This window comes from Mizuhopecten yessoensis, unplaced genomic scaffold (assembly GCF_002113885.1).
Source record: "Mizuhopecten yessoensis strain PY_sf001 unplaced genomic scaffold, ASM211388v2 scaffold11137, whole genome shotgun sequence".
Classification (NCBI taxonomy): Eukaryota; Metazoa; Mollusca; class Bivalvia; order Pectinida; family Pectinidae; genus Mizuhopecten; species Mizuhopecten yessoensis.
Window position 1 is genome coordinate 288,114 of NW_018408898.1, and position 15,622 is coordinate 303,735.

General features: G+C 33.9%; 1 protein-coding gene across 1 annotated transcript in view; it reads left to right on the forward strand.

Moving 5' to 3' along the window:
- The window catches only part of LOC110466550 (von Willebrand factor D and EGF domain-containing protein-like), a 29,114-nt gene extending 13,851 nt beyond the window's left edge, over nucleotides 1-15,263 (forward strand). The window contains exons 9-27 of the mRNA XM_021523106.1: nucleotides 225-294; nucleotides 941-1,129; nucleotides 1,640-1,848; nucleotides 3,730-4,114; nucleotides 4,640-4,789; nucleotides 5,137-5,320; nucleotides 5,967-6,157; nucleotides 6,475-6,756; nucleotides 7,414-7,528; nucleotides 7,957-8,067; nucleotides 8,675-8,785; nucleotides 9,000-9,110; nucleotides 9,614-9,724; nucleotides 9,940-10,050; nucleotides 10,460-10,570; nucleotides 10,852-10,962; nucleotides 11,469-11,588; nucleotides 13,116-13,446; nucleotides 13,640-15,263. Coding sequence (XP_021378781.1) covers nucleotides 225-294; nucleotides 941-1,129; nucleotides 1,640-1,848; nucleotides 3,730-4,114; nucleotides 4,640-4,789; nucleotides 5,137-5,320; nucleotides 5,967-6,157; nucleotides 6,475-6,756; nucleotides 7,414-7,528; nucleotides 7,957-8,067; nucleotides 8,675-8,785; nucleotides 9,000-9,110; nucleotides 9,614-9,724; nucleotides 9,940-10,050; nucleotides 10,460-10,570; nucleotides 10,852-10,962; nucleotides 11,469-11,588; nucleotides 13,116-13,446; nucleotides 13,640-13,697 — 3,061 coding nt within the window. The 3' untranslated portion in view covers nucleotides 13,698-15,263. The remainder of the gene's footprint in view (nucleotides 1-224; nucleotides 295-940; nucleotides 1,130-1,639; nucleotides 1,849-3,729; nucleotides 4,115-4,639; nucleotides 4,790-5,136; nucleotides 5,321-5,966; nucleotides 6,158-6,474; nucleotides 6,757-7,413; nucleotides 7,529-7,956; nucleotides 8,068-8,674; nucleotides 8,786-8,999; nucleotides 9,111-9,613; nucleotides 9,725-9,939; nucleotides 10,051-10,459; nucleotides 10,571-10,851; nucleotides 10,963-11,468; nucleotides 11,589-13,115; nucleotides 13,447-13,639) is intronic.
- Nucleotides 15,264-15,622: the final 359 nt, after the last annotated feature.

Sequence of the window (15,622 nt, forward strand, 5' to 3'; positions counted from 1 at the left end):
GGTGGACTTTTAAACAGGGTATTCGAAAACATTGGAAAAAGTAGGTTGAATTTGGGTTCTAAAATTATTTGTTCAACCTTGTTATATATTTCACCATAATACACGCACATGTGTTGTTCATTTCATAATTTAATATGAAAACATTTGTATTTGATATGAAGCTGAAAGTCCTGAAATTCTAACGAAAATAAACGAAATGATATAATGTATTTGTGTAATTGCAGGTATTATGATAATCAGAACCCCGGTACGTTTATACTGTATGAACATGATGATTCCTCACGAAAAATGCAGGTAAAAATGGGACAAGTCACTGATTTCTATTTAGTGTTACTGAGTGACTGCACGATATCAATCTACCTCAGTAATGGTAATTTAATAATCATTAAGTTGAACTGATTTTTTAAAAAAAAAATTGATCCTACAAAAAGTTAAAAAAAAGTTAAAAAAATAATATTGCAAAAAATCAAAACTCCCAAAAATTAATGAAAAACATTTCACAATTCCTATGTAGTGTGTATGTTATGTCATACGTAACAAGTATCTCAGTACTGATTTAAAATTCCTAAATTCAGTTCTGACCTTTTATTTCAAAAGCTCATATCAATAAACATAATGTTTTCTCAACAAACTGACTTCTACACTGAAAAGTGTACGCGTGTTTATGAATGCTTCATGAGATGTATTGTTCCTCGATTAATTGAAAAGGATTCCTTTATTACACTTTGAAATGTATATGTACCTATTCTGGTTCTGATAAATTTCTTATTGGTTTATATACTGATAAATGTGACAACACTAATTCAAAAAAGAATAATTGAATATAAACTTAATATTACAAGTAAATCGGTTTAACATTATTTATAAAAAAAAAAAAAAAAAAAAAAAAATACTAATAGAGTTAATAAAAGACTGATAAATATTCATTGTCTATGGCCAGGTACAAATGAAAGTAACGTTTTGTAACCATCCGTTACAAGTTTTTTGTGTTTGCGCCATCGCTGTGAGAGCTGGAGGAGATGTCTTTGTCATCGACCGGTGCCCGGGGATATACCGCCCTATTTTTGAGTTTCGCTCTTGTGAAGACCACATCCTGGATGTCAGAAAAATCAATGAGAACAACTATAAGGTAGCAAATAATTCCTGTTAGTGTTATATGTTATAGTTTAATTGGTTGAATCATAATCGGGTAGAGATGGTGATTTAATGATATTATTCGGTGATGCTATTTTTAGAAACATCAGGTTAATATACACTTTATGAAGTCACTTCAATTGTAAAGTAACCATGCTTTCTGCTAAGTGGATTACTTTTTTTTCTCTCTTGACAACATGGTTTACGATCTTGCGTGTGATCTTCTCATCAAATATTACCATTTGGGTCTTTTGTTTCGGTGAATATAGACCCCGTCAATATCGCTTCTCAGGTTCATATAACCATTTTCGCCTTAACAAAAGCCTAAAATTGATTTGCATTTGGTTACATACATTTGGTTACATACATGGTTACATACATTTGTTTCAAATCATATTAGATAGGTTCATAATTTATATTTTCTTCTGATGTCTTATTTTGATTTTTTCCATGCGGAAGATTCCATATATTATTTTGACATAGTTTTACCTTTACTTTTTACAAGATTTACCTGCCGAGTGGTGCCTATCTGAACGCCAACCTTCGACACTACACTGGGAAAGACGTAATGGACCTACACATGTATCCGTCTACTGCGGACACTGGCCACACCAGGGGACTCTGTGGCACTCTAAATGAAAATAAAGACGACGATTTTCAAACTGCAGACGGACGAAGAACTAACGATAAAAATACATTTTCAAAGTCTTGGAGGTAACAAGATATGTCCCACTCCCATCTTCATTTTCTTTTATGTATAACAGAGTTTCCAAATATACAAGTAAGTTTACAATGTAAGTTATTCAATCATTTGGTATTCTTCTTATGCATTAGATTCAACTAAAACAGTTGATTATTGGTTTTTGTTAATGTGGGAAATGTTAAATTATTCATTTCGAGGTTTTTAGTGTCATAATTTGGTTTATTTTCGAGCATGACAAATGTTATTATTTCAACAGATTTTAAACAAAAAACATTGATACCAAGGTCTTTGATAACTGTGTATCCCATTACCTTTATTCTAGAGTAAAAAATAGTTTTTTCTGTAGCACTGGCTTTTATTTCAAATCTAGTGAAACAAATATTTCCTCTTAATCAAACGCTTAGATATAGACAAATTATAATCTCTGTACTTTTCTCATTCTCCAATATGGGGACATTTCGTATACATGTTATAAATAAGAAAATGAGGAGTTCTAGACGGTTATGTCATAGAACCAAATTTCCAAAAATAATGAGTCATGATCTAGAAGAATGAAGCACATAGAAGTTATGCACACTAATTTCACAATGTATCGCTGCTTTCACGAGTTAAATGGTACAAATGAAATCGGGAGTAATTTGCATTGTTTTAAAATACTAAACATCTGTTACATTTTTCAATTATATAAAATAACATCCATTACGTGTTAACGAAGATACATATTACTGGATAACCAGACATGTCTTTTTTACCCGGGTATTTTTTAAACCAGAATTCTTCCTTTTATTTATTTGCCGCAAACACATATATATAACTAGAAATTGTAGACTACCAATTTGACGGGCTTTTCACCGTTAGGACTGATTTGGAGAGCACTGTAGAGCAGTGTTTGTAGTCAATGAAAATTCAGTTATACCAAGTATCAGGCATGAACTTGTGCAAGGACGTCAGAGAAAGTATGGATATATATAGGCAGCCAATGGGTGGTGTTGTATACGAAAGTAGTCCGTAGCAATCATAAAGTCCTTCGACTTTATACATCAAGGCGATGAATAGACTGGGATTTTGTCTATATCGGTTGGGTTTGCCATGCTAAAGTATGGCTGACGATCCCCACCGTAGTAGAAATATAAACTGTCCATACTTTTAAGATTGAGAGTGCGTAGTAATTGGGGTTGAATTACCAGCGTGTACTAGACATGCTCAAGTTAGGAACGTTTCTCGGCGGTAAGATTTGAGATCAAAGGGATATTCAAAATAGCGTAGGACGTAAGCGGTAAACATTACAGAAAACTGAAGACAGCTGATTCATTTGGATGGAATTCCAGATGGACTGCATGAAGATTTTTTTCAAAAAAGGTAAAAAATTGATGACGTTTGACCCGACATAGGGGTTTAAAATTTGACATTATTTTCAGGCAATATCTGCGAATGTTATAATTCATGAACGATGTATAATCAACGTTTTTTTAGTTATGGCGGTTTTAAGATTTAACATACGTCAAGGCAGCTATATTCGATTTGATGTCGTAGTTGAAAATGTAGTAATAACATCTTTAAATCATGGCCTTTAATATACCCGAAAGACTTTGAACATGCATATGTCTGCTACCAATCAAAAGATTAGAACGCCAAAATCTCTCGAATCTGATGGTGAGAACCCCTCACAATGAGAACAACACTTTCGACCTCTATGACCTACAACCCATCTTTCCACTATGATTCTGCCTCAAAAATATCACTCTATGCTACGTGGTACAAGTCTATTTTGTCCCACATGAAAATCTAATCTCAAACAGGTTTTTTTTCTGCCAGTAACTCCAATATTCCTGTAAATGACAACTTTCTGTGAAACTTAAATTGTTGTTTTTTTTGATAATTTGGCGAGCCAGATTTCTGAATCACAGTAGAACGCGAGTAAGGTGCAAAGTGAAAATTCCGCTTACTTTTGTTGTCTTCAACATGTCATATGGGCTGATTTATTACCATCATTTTACCAATAGAGTCCAAGATGGGGATAATCTTATCACTATGGATTCGGATTCTTTGAATAAGTTGGATGCCTGGAATAAAACAGTACAGTTCTGCACATGCAACGCACCCACCCAAATAGACGAACCCGTACAGAACATCACCTGCTCCCAGAGTACCGTAGCAACGTGTGTGAAGAAAGACGAAGTGTCTGTGAAAAAGCAGCAGCGATGTAGAGTGAAGACCACCAGAGGACTACGTAAAAGATCAGTGATGACGTCACCGGGACATATCAGCAGACGAAGGGTAAGACATTGTACACAAGATTATCATTAAAGGACTATATCATGTCAGCATTTTATATTATGATTAGAAATTGAGGTTCTTTAAATCTCAAGTTCGTGAGTATAATCTCAGCCTTATCAGTCTCGTTATCTTTGTGGACAATTGTGTAAATTGCTATGTATGTAGAAAAACAATATTTCATTCATTGATATCTCCTGCAAGGCACAACATAGGTATTGACATAATGATAAAACATAAATCAATGTTATGATTTAATCAATTGTATCATTTAAGCATCATATAACGTCGAGTGCGCACTTGCATCAGGTATGCAAACTGATTTTAAAATACATGTACCAAAATATGCAGACTATTATTACGAGACGTAGTTTGCTTAAAAAACCGGACACACGTCTGAAATTGATCATTTAATGTCTAGATGTTGTGGCCGAATGACGTTTAGCGATATGCTCATTATTAGAAAATAGTTTCAACCATGTGTAAAACAATCACAGTATGACATAAACAAATCATTGTTTTAATCAGAGGGAAGCAACTGGTAATTGGAACAATACCGCAGCCAGTACATTTTGTGAGGACTTTGTTAAACGCTCGTCGTCGTTCGAGGCTTGCTCCAACGACGTGTCAGTAACTGACCCACAGTCATCAATAGACACGTGTGTTCTTGACATAATGGTATATCTTTTCCATTCCTTTTTAAACTTCACTGATGCTTGAAAAAGATAACTCTTTGTGCACTTAACTTATTCTGGTGAACATTTCCAACTTTTTGGCCCCCAGCATTACCGATGAGTCTTAGAAGGACAAAATAGCTGTACTTTGCACTGCTATTCATTTTTGGCATATTGTATCTGTTAATAAATGTTTAAAGTGCAGTCATCTGTGCGTTTGCACCGTTTATTTTACAGATTGATATATTATAATTGGTCACATACTAATTAATTGACTGGATATCTTCAATCTTTTTATCAACTTTATCCTCGTAGAGGACAAACAATATACTAGAACTTTTTGATGTGTAGGCCACCCACACAACGATGTGGGCCACCTCCGCTAGGGAATCCTTAAAATCCGTCTGTCTGAAGGAACTGAAACAGAACACCACGTACCAGGAAGAGGACTCGCCCGACAGGCCTTCCATTGCCCAGCAAATTAAAGAGATCACGTGTCCTAACGAGTGTAGTGGACATGGGCAGTGTGACAACGGTAAGTATATTGTCGAAGATCCTGACTGTTCCTATAGTGAACATTGTTTAACCCGAAATATATTACTATAGGTGTATATTATTTTTGAACTTAAATTGGCAATTTCGCTAATCATCATATTCGTTAAGGTATTAAAATAACTACCATTGCTCATTTCACAATCGACAAGAATTTAAAAGAATTCTTTAAACTTAAAACAAAACTATATAACTATATACCGAATGAGTAATATGATGATGCACCACACACTATGTTAAAGATTGAAAAAAAACCCAAGTAGAAACAATGTAATAAATCATGAAAAACCCCATATATATTATGAATAAGTTTGATCTCAGAGATATTTGAGGAGGGCAAAACCCAGATATACATCTATATACTTGGCATGGTCCAAACCGGAAGCAAGTATGATTAGATTATGTTCTAGCATCTTTAGATTTGACTGCATCTATTATTAAGTATGGCATTGGGATAAGCTATTTTCCAATATTAATCGCTTTCATTCATTTCGTTAAGATATTAAAATAGCTACCATCGCTCATTTCACAACCAACAAATATTTAACAGAATTCTTATAACTTTAAAAGAAAATATATATGTGTTTATGTATACCGAAAGAGTAATGTTTTGATGCATTGCCTTTCAGGAACCTGCATTTGTAATCCTAATTTTGGAGCCGCTGACTGTTCCATTGACGTACGTGTACCTCCTCATATATATGGCGTTAACATGGACTCCAACGGTACTTGTGACATCCGGACTTGTGACTCGGCTATTGTTGAAGGGGAGACGTTTGTAGACTTTGGCAACCTTACCTGTCATTATCAACTCTTTGAGGTAAGTGACCTTTACACTCAATATCATTACAGCAACGTGCTTATACATACCGTTACGCAATGCATGGCAAAGGATATATTCGAATCAATAAGCATGAAATAACATTGTATGTTTAAATAAGCCTCAGAATTGAAGCGATTCCGTGTGGAAACGTTGAGTATTGTCATGCTAAAACATTTGTATATATATAAACATTTAAACATATCTTTTATAATGAAATGATTGTGTTCGTTGTGGTAATTGCCACTTCGAGCAAAGTCAAGTTATGTAATTGAAGTTAGATGTCAATAAATTATTTTCGAGATATACTTTTTCAGATAAATATTAATGGTACTGAGGAGTTTTTTATGAACATGACATCCCGCGGACAGTTCAACACGCTGGTTGAGGTGTTCTGTCCCCTGCCAGACCTATGGAGTGCACGTGATACAGACCGTTCATCTGACCTGTCTTCATTCCGCCCGGTCCCCTTTGTCTATCGGTGGTCAGTTGGTGTCAGTAATGACGGCGAACACTTTGGAGAAGTCACTGACCTGATAGTTTACAACTCAGAATGTCAGCTTATAGGAGAGATTGATGACTTGATACTGGGATTGGAGGTAACGACATTTTGTAAATTCTTCCAAAGATTTGAATGTACCTGGTCATATCAAAAGCTGATTTGTCAGTCTGGAAACTAGGGAGTCTGGGAATCTGGGAGCTTCAATTTACATGATATTGTATGTTTGGATGTACATAATGTAAACTCACAACATATGTGAATGACCTATGCTAGGAAATGGAAAGAATACTTTGTAATATTGTAAAGGTTTGTTTGGGGGGATTGATGGCGCAGTGGAAAGGATACTAGCTTTCATCAAGACGACCGGGGAATCCCCGATGGGTCGAGCAACGGTATGGAATGACAAGGCCCCCACATGCGTTTCTCCGAGTTCTTAGGTTTCCTTCGATGTAAAGACCCTTTTGTACCCTTTCATCCGGACGAACAAGAGTGACGAATATAATCGCAACAACTGTATTCATCTTTTCAAAACGTTTACAGTTGAAAGTTTGTTTTTTCGTAGAAGTGAAGCAAGGTATGATTTTCTATTATATTGCAGAAGAATACACGCTGTAATTTATGTTTACAGTGCTAGGGTGATTCTCAATATTTCTGAAATTTTAAAGATGTTTGTTCTCCTTTGATACATATTTATGTATTCGGGAAAAGGAAAATTTATCTAAAAAATAATATTGAATGTTTCTTGACGTTTCAGGACGAGTATTGCTTTGTTAGGGGCACATGCGCACGAGACGGGGTAACAGACGCATCTGACCAGTGTTCCGTGTGTAAGCTTGATGCAACACGATTCGACTGGAGTACGAATAACGGTACGGTAATCTCCTTAATAACAAATAAGTGTCTTATCAAAGCGATAATGAATTTAAAAGGAACGGCGCATAATCTAGATTAACATCGTTTCAAATTAGTTAAAACTGTATAGCAAATCAATTGCCTTTTTCCCATTAATTGTATAACGTACGCTCACTTGTCAAAGTCAATGATTATCTATATAACCATAGAGCCATACATGAACTAGTTGAAAACATCGGACCATTATTTCAGTCAATGAAACCGTTGCAATGTTGTAATGTTTTCATGTGTTTACGAATAAATTTCTAAATCTTGTTTAAATATATATTAAGATTGATAGTAAAATTATATTTCAAGGAAACATTCATATAGATTCATTTGTTGTCGGATTATTGCTGGAACTGAGTCTGCGTGTTTGGTAATACTAATGGTGTTTGTTTATTAGATTATTGCCAGATCGCTGATCTTTGTGTGGCCAATAACTCCGTGGATACACAAAACAACTGCTCCATCTGCAACGTCGCTATATCTACTGATTCATGGAGTCATAATCCAGGTAATTACGGTAATACAATACGTCGATGTCTTATCCTAACTAGTCAGTTTTCAGCTTCTTCGAGATCTTGACTGAAACGCAATATTTCCTATTTTTTATTTATTTATTGTTGATAAGATTGAATTTCTCACAAACAGTTATAGGGGAACTTCAGTTCTAGTCTAACTCATCTTTTTGTGTTCCATCCTTGCCGATACAAGTTGGTATACTCTGCTAGTGTATTCTTAGTCTCCGAGGTTTGACTTGTCTGTTTTGAGTAGAGGCACAGTTAATATATCAACTTTAGTTATTATCAATTTGAAATTTACCAGTACTTCTGTTTTAAATTTTTAGATTTATATGATTAAGGTTTTTATGATTCCCCTTAGTTTAACAGCAATATTCTCCTTGGGTTAAAAGCTATAATTTATAAATATAGCAAACAGTGTCTTTCTTATTCTATATTAGTTCCTTTTATACCAGGTTGAATAGTCCACTGAAATAAAGTAATATTTGAGCATCTTCGCATTTCTACAGATAGTAATAACATTGAAACTAGGAACACTAAATCGTTGTCTACACGTATTTGTACGATGATAAAAAACATGATACTGATTCGCCTGTGCAGATTACTGTTTAGTGGACGAGGGGTGTATTCCCGATGGGTTTCACAAAAATGCGTCCTCCTGTCTGACTTGTGATACCTTCCGGAACGTCAATGAATGGTCGCCGTTCCAAGGTTGGTTTAGTTTTGATGAATTGTAAATATTTAAACATCTTTTCACTTTTTTGATACATGGTAGTTTCATCACTAATTGTTTTGCTATGTTTGTATGAATCTTATTTTTAAAACCATGCCATTTATAATGGTCCCGATCAATGACAATTAATGATGTAGACAATGTTACATTATGTCAATGTTAACATATAACATGTTCTATCATATTGACAAGGCTACTGTATGATCGATGACACATGTGTTGCTGATAACGTTACTAAGGAAGGAGATGCCTGTGCAGTGTGTAACGTCATACTTTCTACTTCGGCATGGAGCGGAAATACAGGTAAACGCACAGTTTAGGTGTAAAAAGTATCTAAACTTTCAGGACACTCGTTTTTGAATTCGGTGCTTTGTCCAGTTTGAAGATTATTTTCAAGAAAAATAATACATCGACATGGAAATAGCCTTAGACTTGATAGACTTTGTCTTATTAAGAAATATCCGTCATGTTTTCCTATATGTATTCATAATCGATATACACATGAATGATAAACATTCAATTGTAGTTAACTGGATGCATACTATTTTATTTCGTCTCGTAAAACAATCTTTGAACAGTCGCATATTTTTAGAAATAAACAATGCAGAATACAACTTAATATATATCCAGTTTTATATGCTTTGAACATTTATTGTGTCTTACATAATTGTATTCGTAAAGACAGCTGATTAACGTCATGTTTCCAGAGATGTTTGCCATTAATTGATAATATTGTTGTACTTAATGTCCATTGTACATGTAACGTGTTCTAAGCCTATATCTCTTTATGTATATGTTATGCTCAGGATACTGTATAATAGACGGCGTCTGTGTCACAACTGGTACTAGCAATTCAAATACGACATGTCTAAAATGTGACGTCACACATTTGTCGAATGACTGGACCCTTATGCCCGGTAAGATATAAAGGACAACTCTTGAGTTGGTTACTAATTAAAAATATATCAGACATTTGTATTTGTATTGGTTAATTATATGTAAACGTAATTGGGGTATAATTTCATTATGTTTCAAGGATGTATTAGTCACAATTATTGATACACAAGGCATATGTACACCATGTTGATGTATAGTACAATGTAGTTACCTGTTGTTCTAATTAACTTATAAGGATACTGTCTCATTGATGAGACGTGTGTTGCTGATAACGTGACCAAAGAAGGAGACGAGTGTTCCGTGTGTAACATCAGAATGTCTCATTCGACTTGGAGCGAAAATACAGGTGAACATACAGCTATCATGTAGGATGCACTTACATTGATGGTGAACATAGTTAGTAACATAGTTTCGAATTCTATTTTTTGTCGAAGTCAAGACATGGTTTTTTTGTATTTTTTTTATCTTATGTTGGAAGTATCAAACGTAAAGTGTCGTTTCCCAAAAAGATAATTTAGATGAAAATATAGCCGATAACGATATCTTGTCTCGGTGATTCATGCTTGTTTTTTGTATTTGTCGTACATATAAATATTTCTTGGTTGCGAATGACATGAGCCTTCTTGCCAATTTATGATTTTATAAAAATGTTCTGTAGATATTAGTTAGGTACGCTTAAGTAATCTTTAAAAAGGAACTTGCTAATTGTAAAAAATACAGATATTTTTTTATATTTTTCTTCGTGTTATACCTAGGATACTGTATAATAGATGGATCCTGTGTCCCCCACAGTACCAACAAATCTCACGTAATATGTCTTGAATGTGACGTCACACAATCGTCGAATGCCTGGACACTTAAATCTGGTAAGACATGTAGCTATGCGAGATGCCACTGGTATTAAAATTACTACGTTTAAGTGCAAGAATGAATAAGTGTAAAATAAATGTTTCATTATATCTTCAGCAATGACATATTTTCGAAATGTGATTTAAAAATGTATTAGTTATGTCTGTGAGATGCTAGTATTTATTTCAACTGTCTTAGAACATTAGTTCTGCCAAATGTCAAGAAATGTTGATATTGCTTTTTTCATCTTTATTGAATCACATATTAACACAATATGTTGTTCCATCATATTTACAAGGCTACTGTCTGATCGATGGCATATGTGTTACTAATAACGTGGCTAAGGAAGGAGATGACTGTTCAGTTTGTGACGTCAGTCTGTCTAACTCGACTTGGAGCGGAAATACAGGTGAACAAAACAATTCTTACGCCTCAAGGGCTGACATGTGCCCTTTGTTCGATTCCTCATAGTATCCCTGATATCGGTTACTTTGTTTAGGTACACCTTTTTAGTAACATCTATATTATACGGAAATCAAAGTCAGAAAAACAAATAGTTATACATTAATTACTTTTGAATACGGTTGTTTCACTATAAGATTCTGTCAAACAAACTTTAGATAACACGCTTCATTTAGAACCATTTATGTACCTGTAAGTCCTGTACCTTCGATATTAGTTTAACTAACGTTATTTGATAAATGAAATACTGTAATGTATATATACCAAATGTGTTTTCGAGTTATTATCATCATAACCTTATTCTCATTTTGTTAATTGTATGGAAAAAATGCATACCACTATTCTTAATGTCAGAATCATTGTTGGCATCATATACAAATATAATGATGGATGTATTTTGATATGCTATTGATGAACTGAATGGAAGAATGATTTAGGTATTCTTTAATTTAGGCTTTTGTAGAATAAACGGGACATGTATTCGCCATAACTCGCCGTCTGATAGTGAGACATGTTTGACGTGTGATGTACGACAGTCACGTGATCAATGGACAAGGACCTGTGGCAAAACAGGTAAAGTATGACAAAGGGAATACTACGTAAACATAACAACGTTTATGAAATCATGTGTAAAATAATATTCTGTGTTACTAAAAGGTTCTGGTGATCATCTAAGATAAATTTCAGTACATAAACGTGCTGGTTATATATGAAAAGTAAATTATAAAAATATCTCTGTTATTCATACTTGTAAATAAAACAACATAAAACTAAACTATTTTTTTACATTTCTTTCTAAAGATAATGCTTTTTCGTGTACAATTCTTAGATGCAACGGCTATACCAAATATACATTTATTGCTACGTGCATAGTTTGTATATAGTTTGTATATCCAGATAACTGCTTTGCTTGTTATAGCTATATCTTATTCATCATCAAATTAAACGCAGCAGATAAATTGAAAACAACCGACAACTCAAGCCCTACCTCGTCCCAAAAACTATAGAAAGTGAGACAATAATATCCTAATTATATTTCAAATGTGATCATAGAGCATCAATAACAATCAGCATTTGTAGAAAACGAGCAGAAATTCAGCCAGATAATGTGTGTATAATAACTACAGTAAGTTCCTGGTGATATTCAGCAGCCAAACTGTCTTCGAGGAGAATATAAATATATATCAAATTAAGTATCAATTGCAATGGAGAAATGAAATGACAAAGACTGATCTACCAAGGTACCAAGGTATTTTTCGCATTCAACGTGTGTAAGATAGAGCTGTCCAAGGTAAGAAAAGGGTGTTAGAAATTTCTATATTACATCCCATTTCACGTGATGTGACGTCACAATGGCTCCACATTGACATAACGTTACGAATTCGGAAAACTCAGATGCCGCAATGCGGAATAGGCGACGTGATGAAATTAAAACCTTTGACGATATATGTACCGTACACGTCAGAATAATGAAATTAACGTTTCTGCGAAAACTCTGTTTACGAATATGGGGTATGCTAAGTCTCGCTGATAGATTTGTTTTCGTCAAGAAAGCTCAGAGGAAAAGTTGATATTTTTAAAATGGTTCCCAGTTTTAACGCGTTTTCATGGTTTCTGAGCTTATTCTTGTAGTTGGAATGAGAGGAAAATACTTTTTCATGTCCAGGGGTGTACGATAGGGAAATTCCATCCTATGGATTTTCAAATTTTGCAAAACCCTCGGCAAATCCTCTTGTTTTACAAAATTTGAAAACCACTCGGATGGAATTTCCCTATCCTTCACATCTTGGCATGGACTTATAATCTCGTTAATATGTTTGGTGTGAGATAGATATGGTGCTGTGTAATAAATTTATAATTATCTAAAGTAGTATTTTTGTTCAAATATTAAAAAAGGGTATTTTTAATAGGGATTGAACGGCGTATTAAAAAAAAAAAAAATAATAATAATTTCTTTTATCAAAATTCTGGCTGATTCAAATGTAGAATATTTGTTTATTGACACTTTTTTCAAGTATAATTTGTAAGTATTTATCATTTGCGCATTAAAGAAAACTTGTTTGATAAGATTTGATCATATAGCGGGCAATTTGTTTACAGTACAAACGACCATTGTAATACCAGCCACATCAGAAGAGAACAAAACCCCAGGAGTGCAATACCATCAAACCACGGAAAGTGGTGACACTCCAAGCACAACACATGACCTTCAACCAACAACACCTAATGACATTTTCCCCACAACTGATGATGCCGTTCCCCATACCACATCCGACACTTCAAACAACATAGGAAACGGAGGTGGAGATGCAAACAAAGGAAAGGTTGGACAAGGGAAAGCCCCATCACGAGCCTGGATAGCAGGGCCTGTTATTGGAGTATTTGTCGTCGCAATGGTGATAGGTGCAATACTGCTTCGGAAAAACATTAGGTGGGTATTTACTTATAAATTTCTCAGAATTGTGCTGATAATATTCTCTGATAATTAACCGTTGATATGTTAAACATAAGGTAAGTTATCCATAATCGTTGTGTATCACTTCAAACTGATAGAAACATTATAGTAAAATTGTATAGAGAAAACATCTTTTTTACATTAATCTAATAATCTGTGTGTTTGTCAGAAAAACGGAAACCAACTACCAAGTCAGTTATGTAGCGTCAAACTCAAACCCAGAATGATATAGCAATTCCTGGATTAAAACTGGATTATGGCTGCCGAACTGTGAACATATTCATCATAAGCAACGCAATGCATCTCATTATGAACTGGGTACGTTGGTCATCTTATAGACTACACAATCGATCCAGGAAAAATGAATATACAAAAGATTTGTCCGATTGTATGTTAATGTAATATACTTAACATATACACAAGCTGTTGAAAAAAATGTATATTTATATTTTGATTATTGTATCTTTATTATCTTTCAGTAAAGTCCTATACAGTATACTTTTCTTTTCAGAAATATGTTATCAAAGCTATAGTAATGTCGGAAAATACAGTTTGTAATGGAACGTTTTAGGTTCTGGTAGTGATACAGGGATCCTTAAGTAACCTCAGGCTACCAAGGTGTTTGTAATTCATTGCATCAAAATGTCTATATGTTACAGTACTGAAGTATGACTACAATAATTATTAATCATTTATCAAAAAACAGAGTTTTTATTTCAATGTAATTTATTGTTTCCATATGAACTATTCACATCCACGCTAAGCCTATTACTTTAACGTTTTAGCTTTTTTTCTTTTTTTCTTTTTTTATAAATGTTGCTATCGGTAGAATATTTATACCGTATTATATCAATTTCAACATTTCTACCTCGCTAATACTATTATGGTTATCAATTCAAAAGTTAGTTGGTTTTTAGTGACAACAAGTAACAACTATGTTTTATAACGGACCGTTCATAACGAGTGGATTTTAAGCCAATCAAAACTCTTTGCAGATGTCGTAAGCGGTCTCTACAGTAAGCTCTGACGGCCTTTACTTTATATCAAAATGTGTATTACTTGATTCAAGGTCACCCTTGTGTTATGACCTATTGACGTTTTAAATTGATGATTTTTTAAACTCTACATCCTTTCTCTGAAATGTTCCATAGGCGTGTTGCAGACATGCAGTGGTACACTGTATTGGTTTATTTGATGATGGTTTAAAAAATATTATTACTACCTGTTGATATATATGTAAAAAAAGAAATATGGAATGTGTGACGACGTGTTGAACTTGATTCACTGCTAACTTACTGATGGACAACAAAGGGTATTAATAGATGGTTATAGGTCATACCCCAAGGCTCGGTTTTCGGGCCTTAATTATTTTAAATATGTATTAATGACCTAGAAGATAAACTCCACTCCCATGTCAAACTCTTTGCTGATGACACTTCTCTTTACGTTTTGATAGATGGTGATAACCCTAAGTGTGACTGTGGTTATATTATTAAAGATGCAAATCACTTCTTCCTCAATTGCCCGAAATATATAGATGAAAGACAAGTTTTATTCTATGTGTTATCTAACTATAACGAAATTGATAATACTACTACTTTTACAAGGCTGATATGAACCTTAGCAGTGAATCCAATAAATGTACTCACTCATGTGTTCTGGAGTAAATAGACTATAGTAATTGAAATGTTAAAATCTATGACATTCTAGTTATTGTTTTCTGTAAACATGTATTAAATGGTTCTAGTATTCTCCTATTAATTTGAACATACACTACATCTTCTCTATAATACTCTCTCTTTATATATATGAATGTATATATGAATGTATGAAATGCATGTATTTTCTTCTGGAAAGGGCTTTTATAGGCAATGCCTGTGGCTTATCCAATTGTGTTTTAAATACAATAAAACTGATTTGAAATTAAATTTTTATTTAAATAGTTTTGCCGCTGTTTCTATTCACAAGAGCGTTCATATGTAGATCGTAACGTAATGTATACGAGTTTAAACATTTGCATGACATCGTGCTTGTCCATATTTTGAAACTATTTTTACAAAGGAAACCGATGAATTATCAAAACTGCTTAATTGTCATATTATCAAATAATTTCAATCATATTATATGACAGTTCTTGTTACAATACGTCACA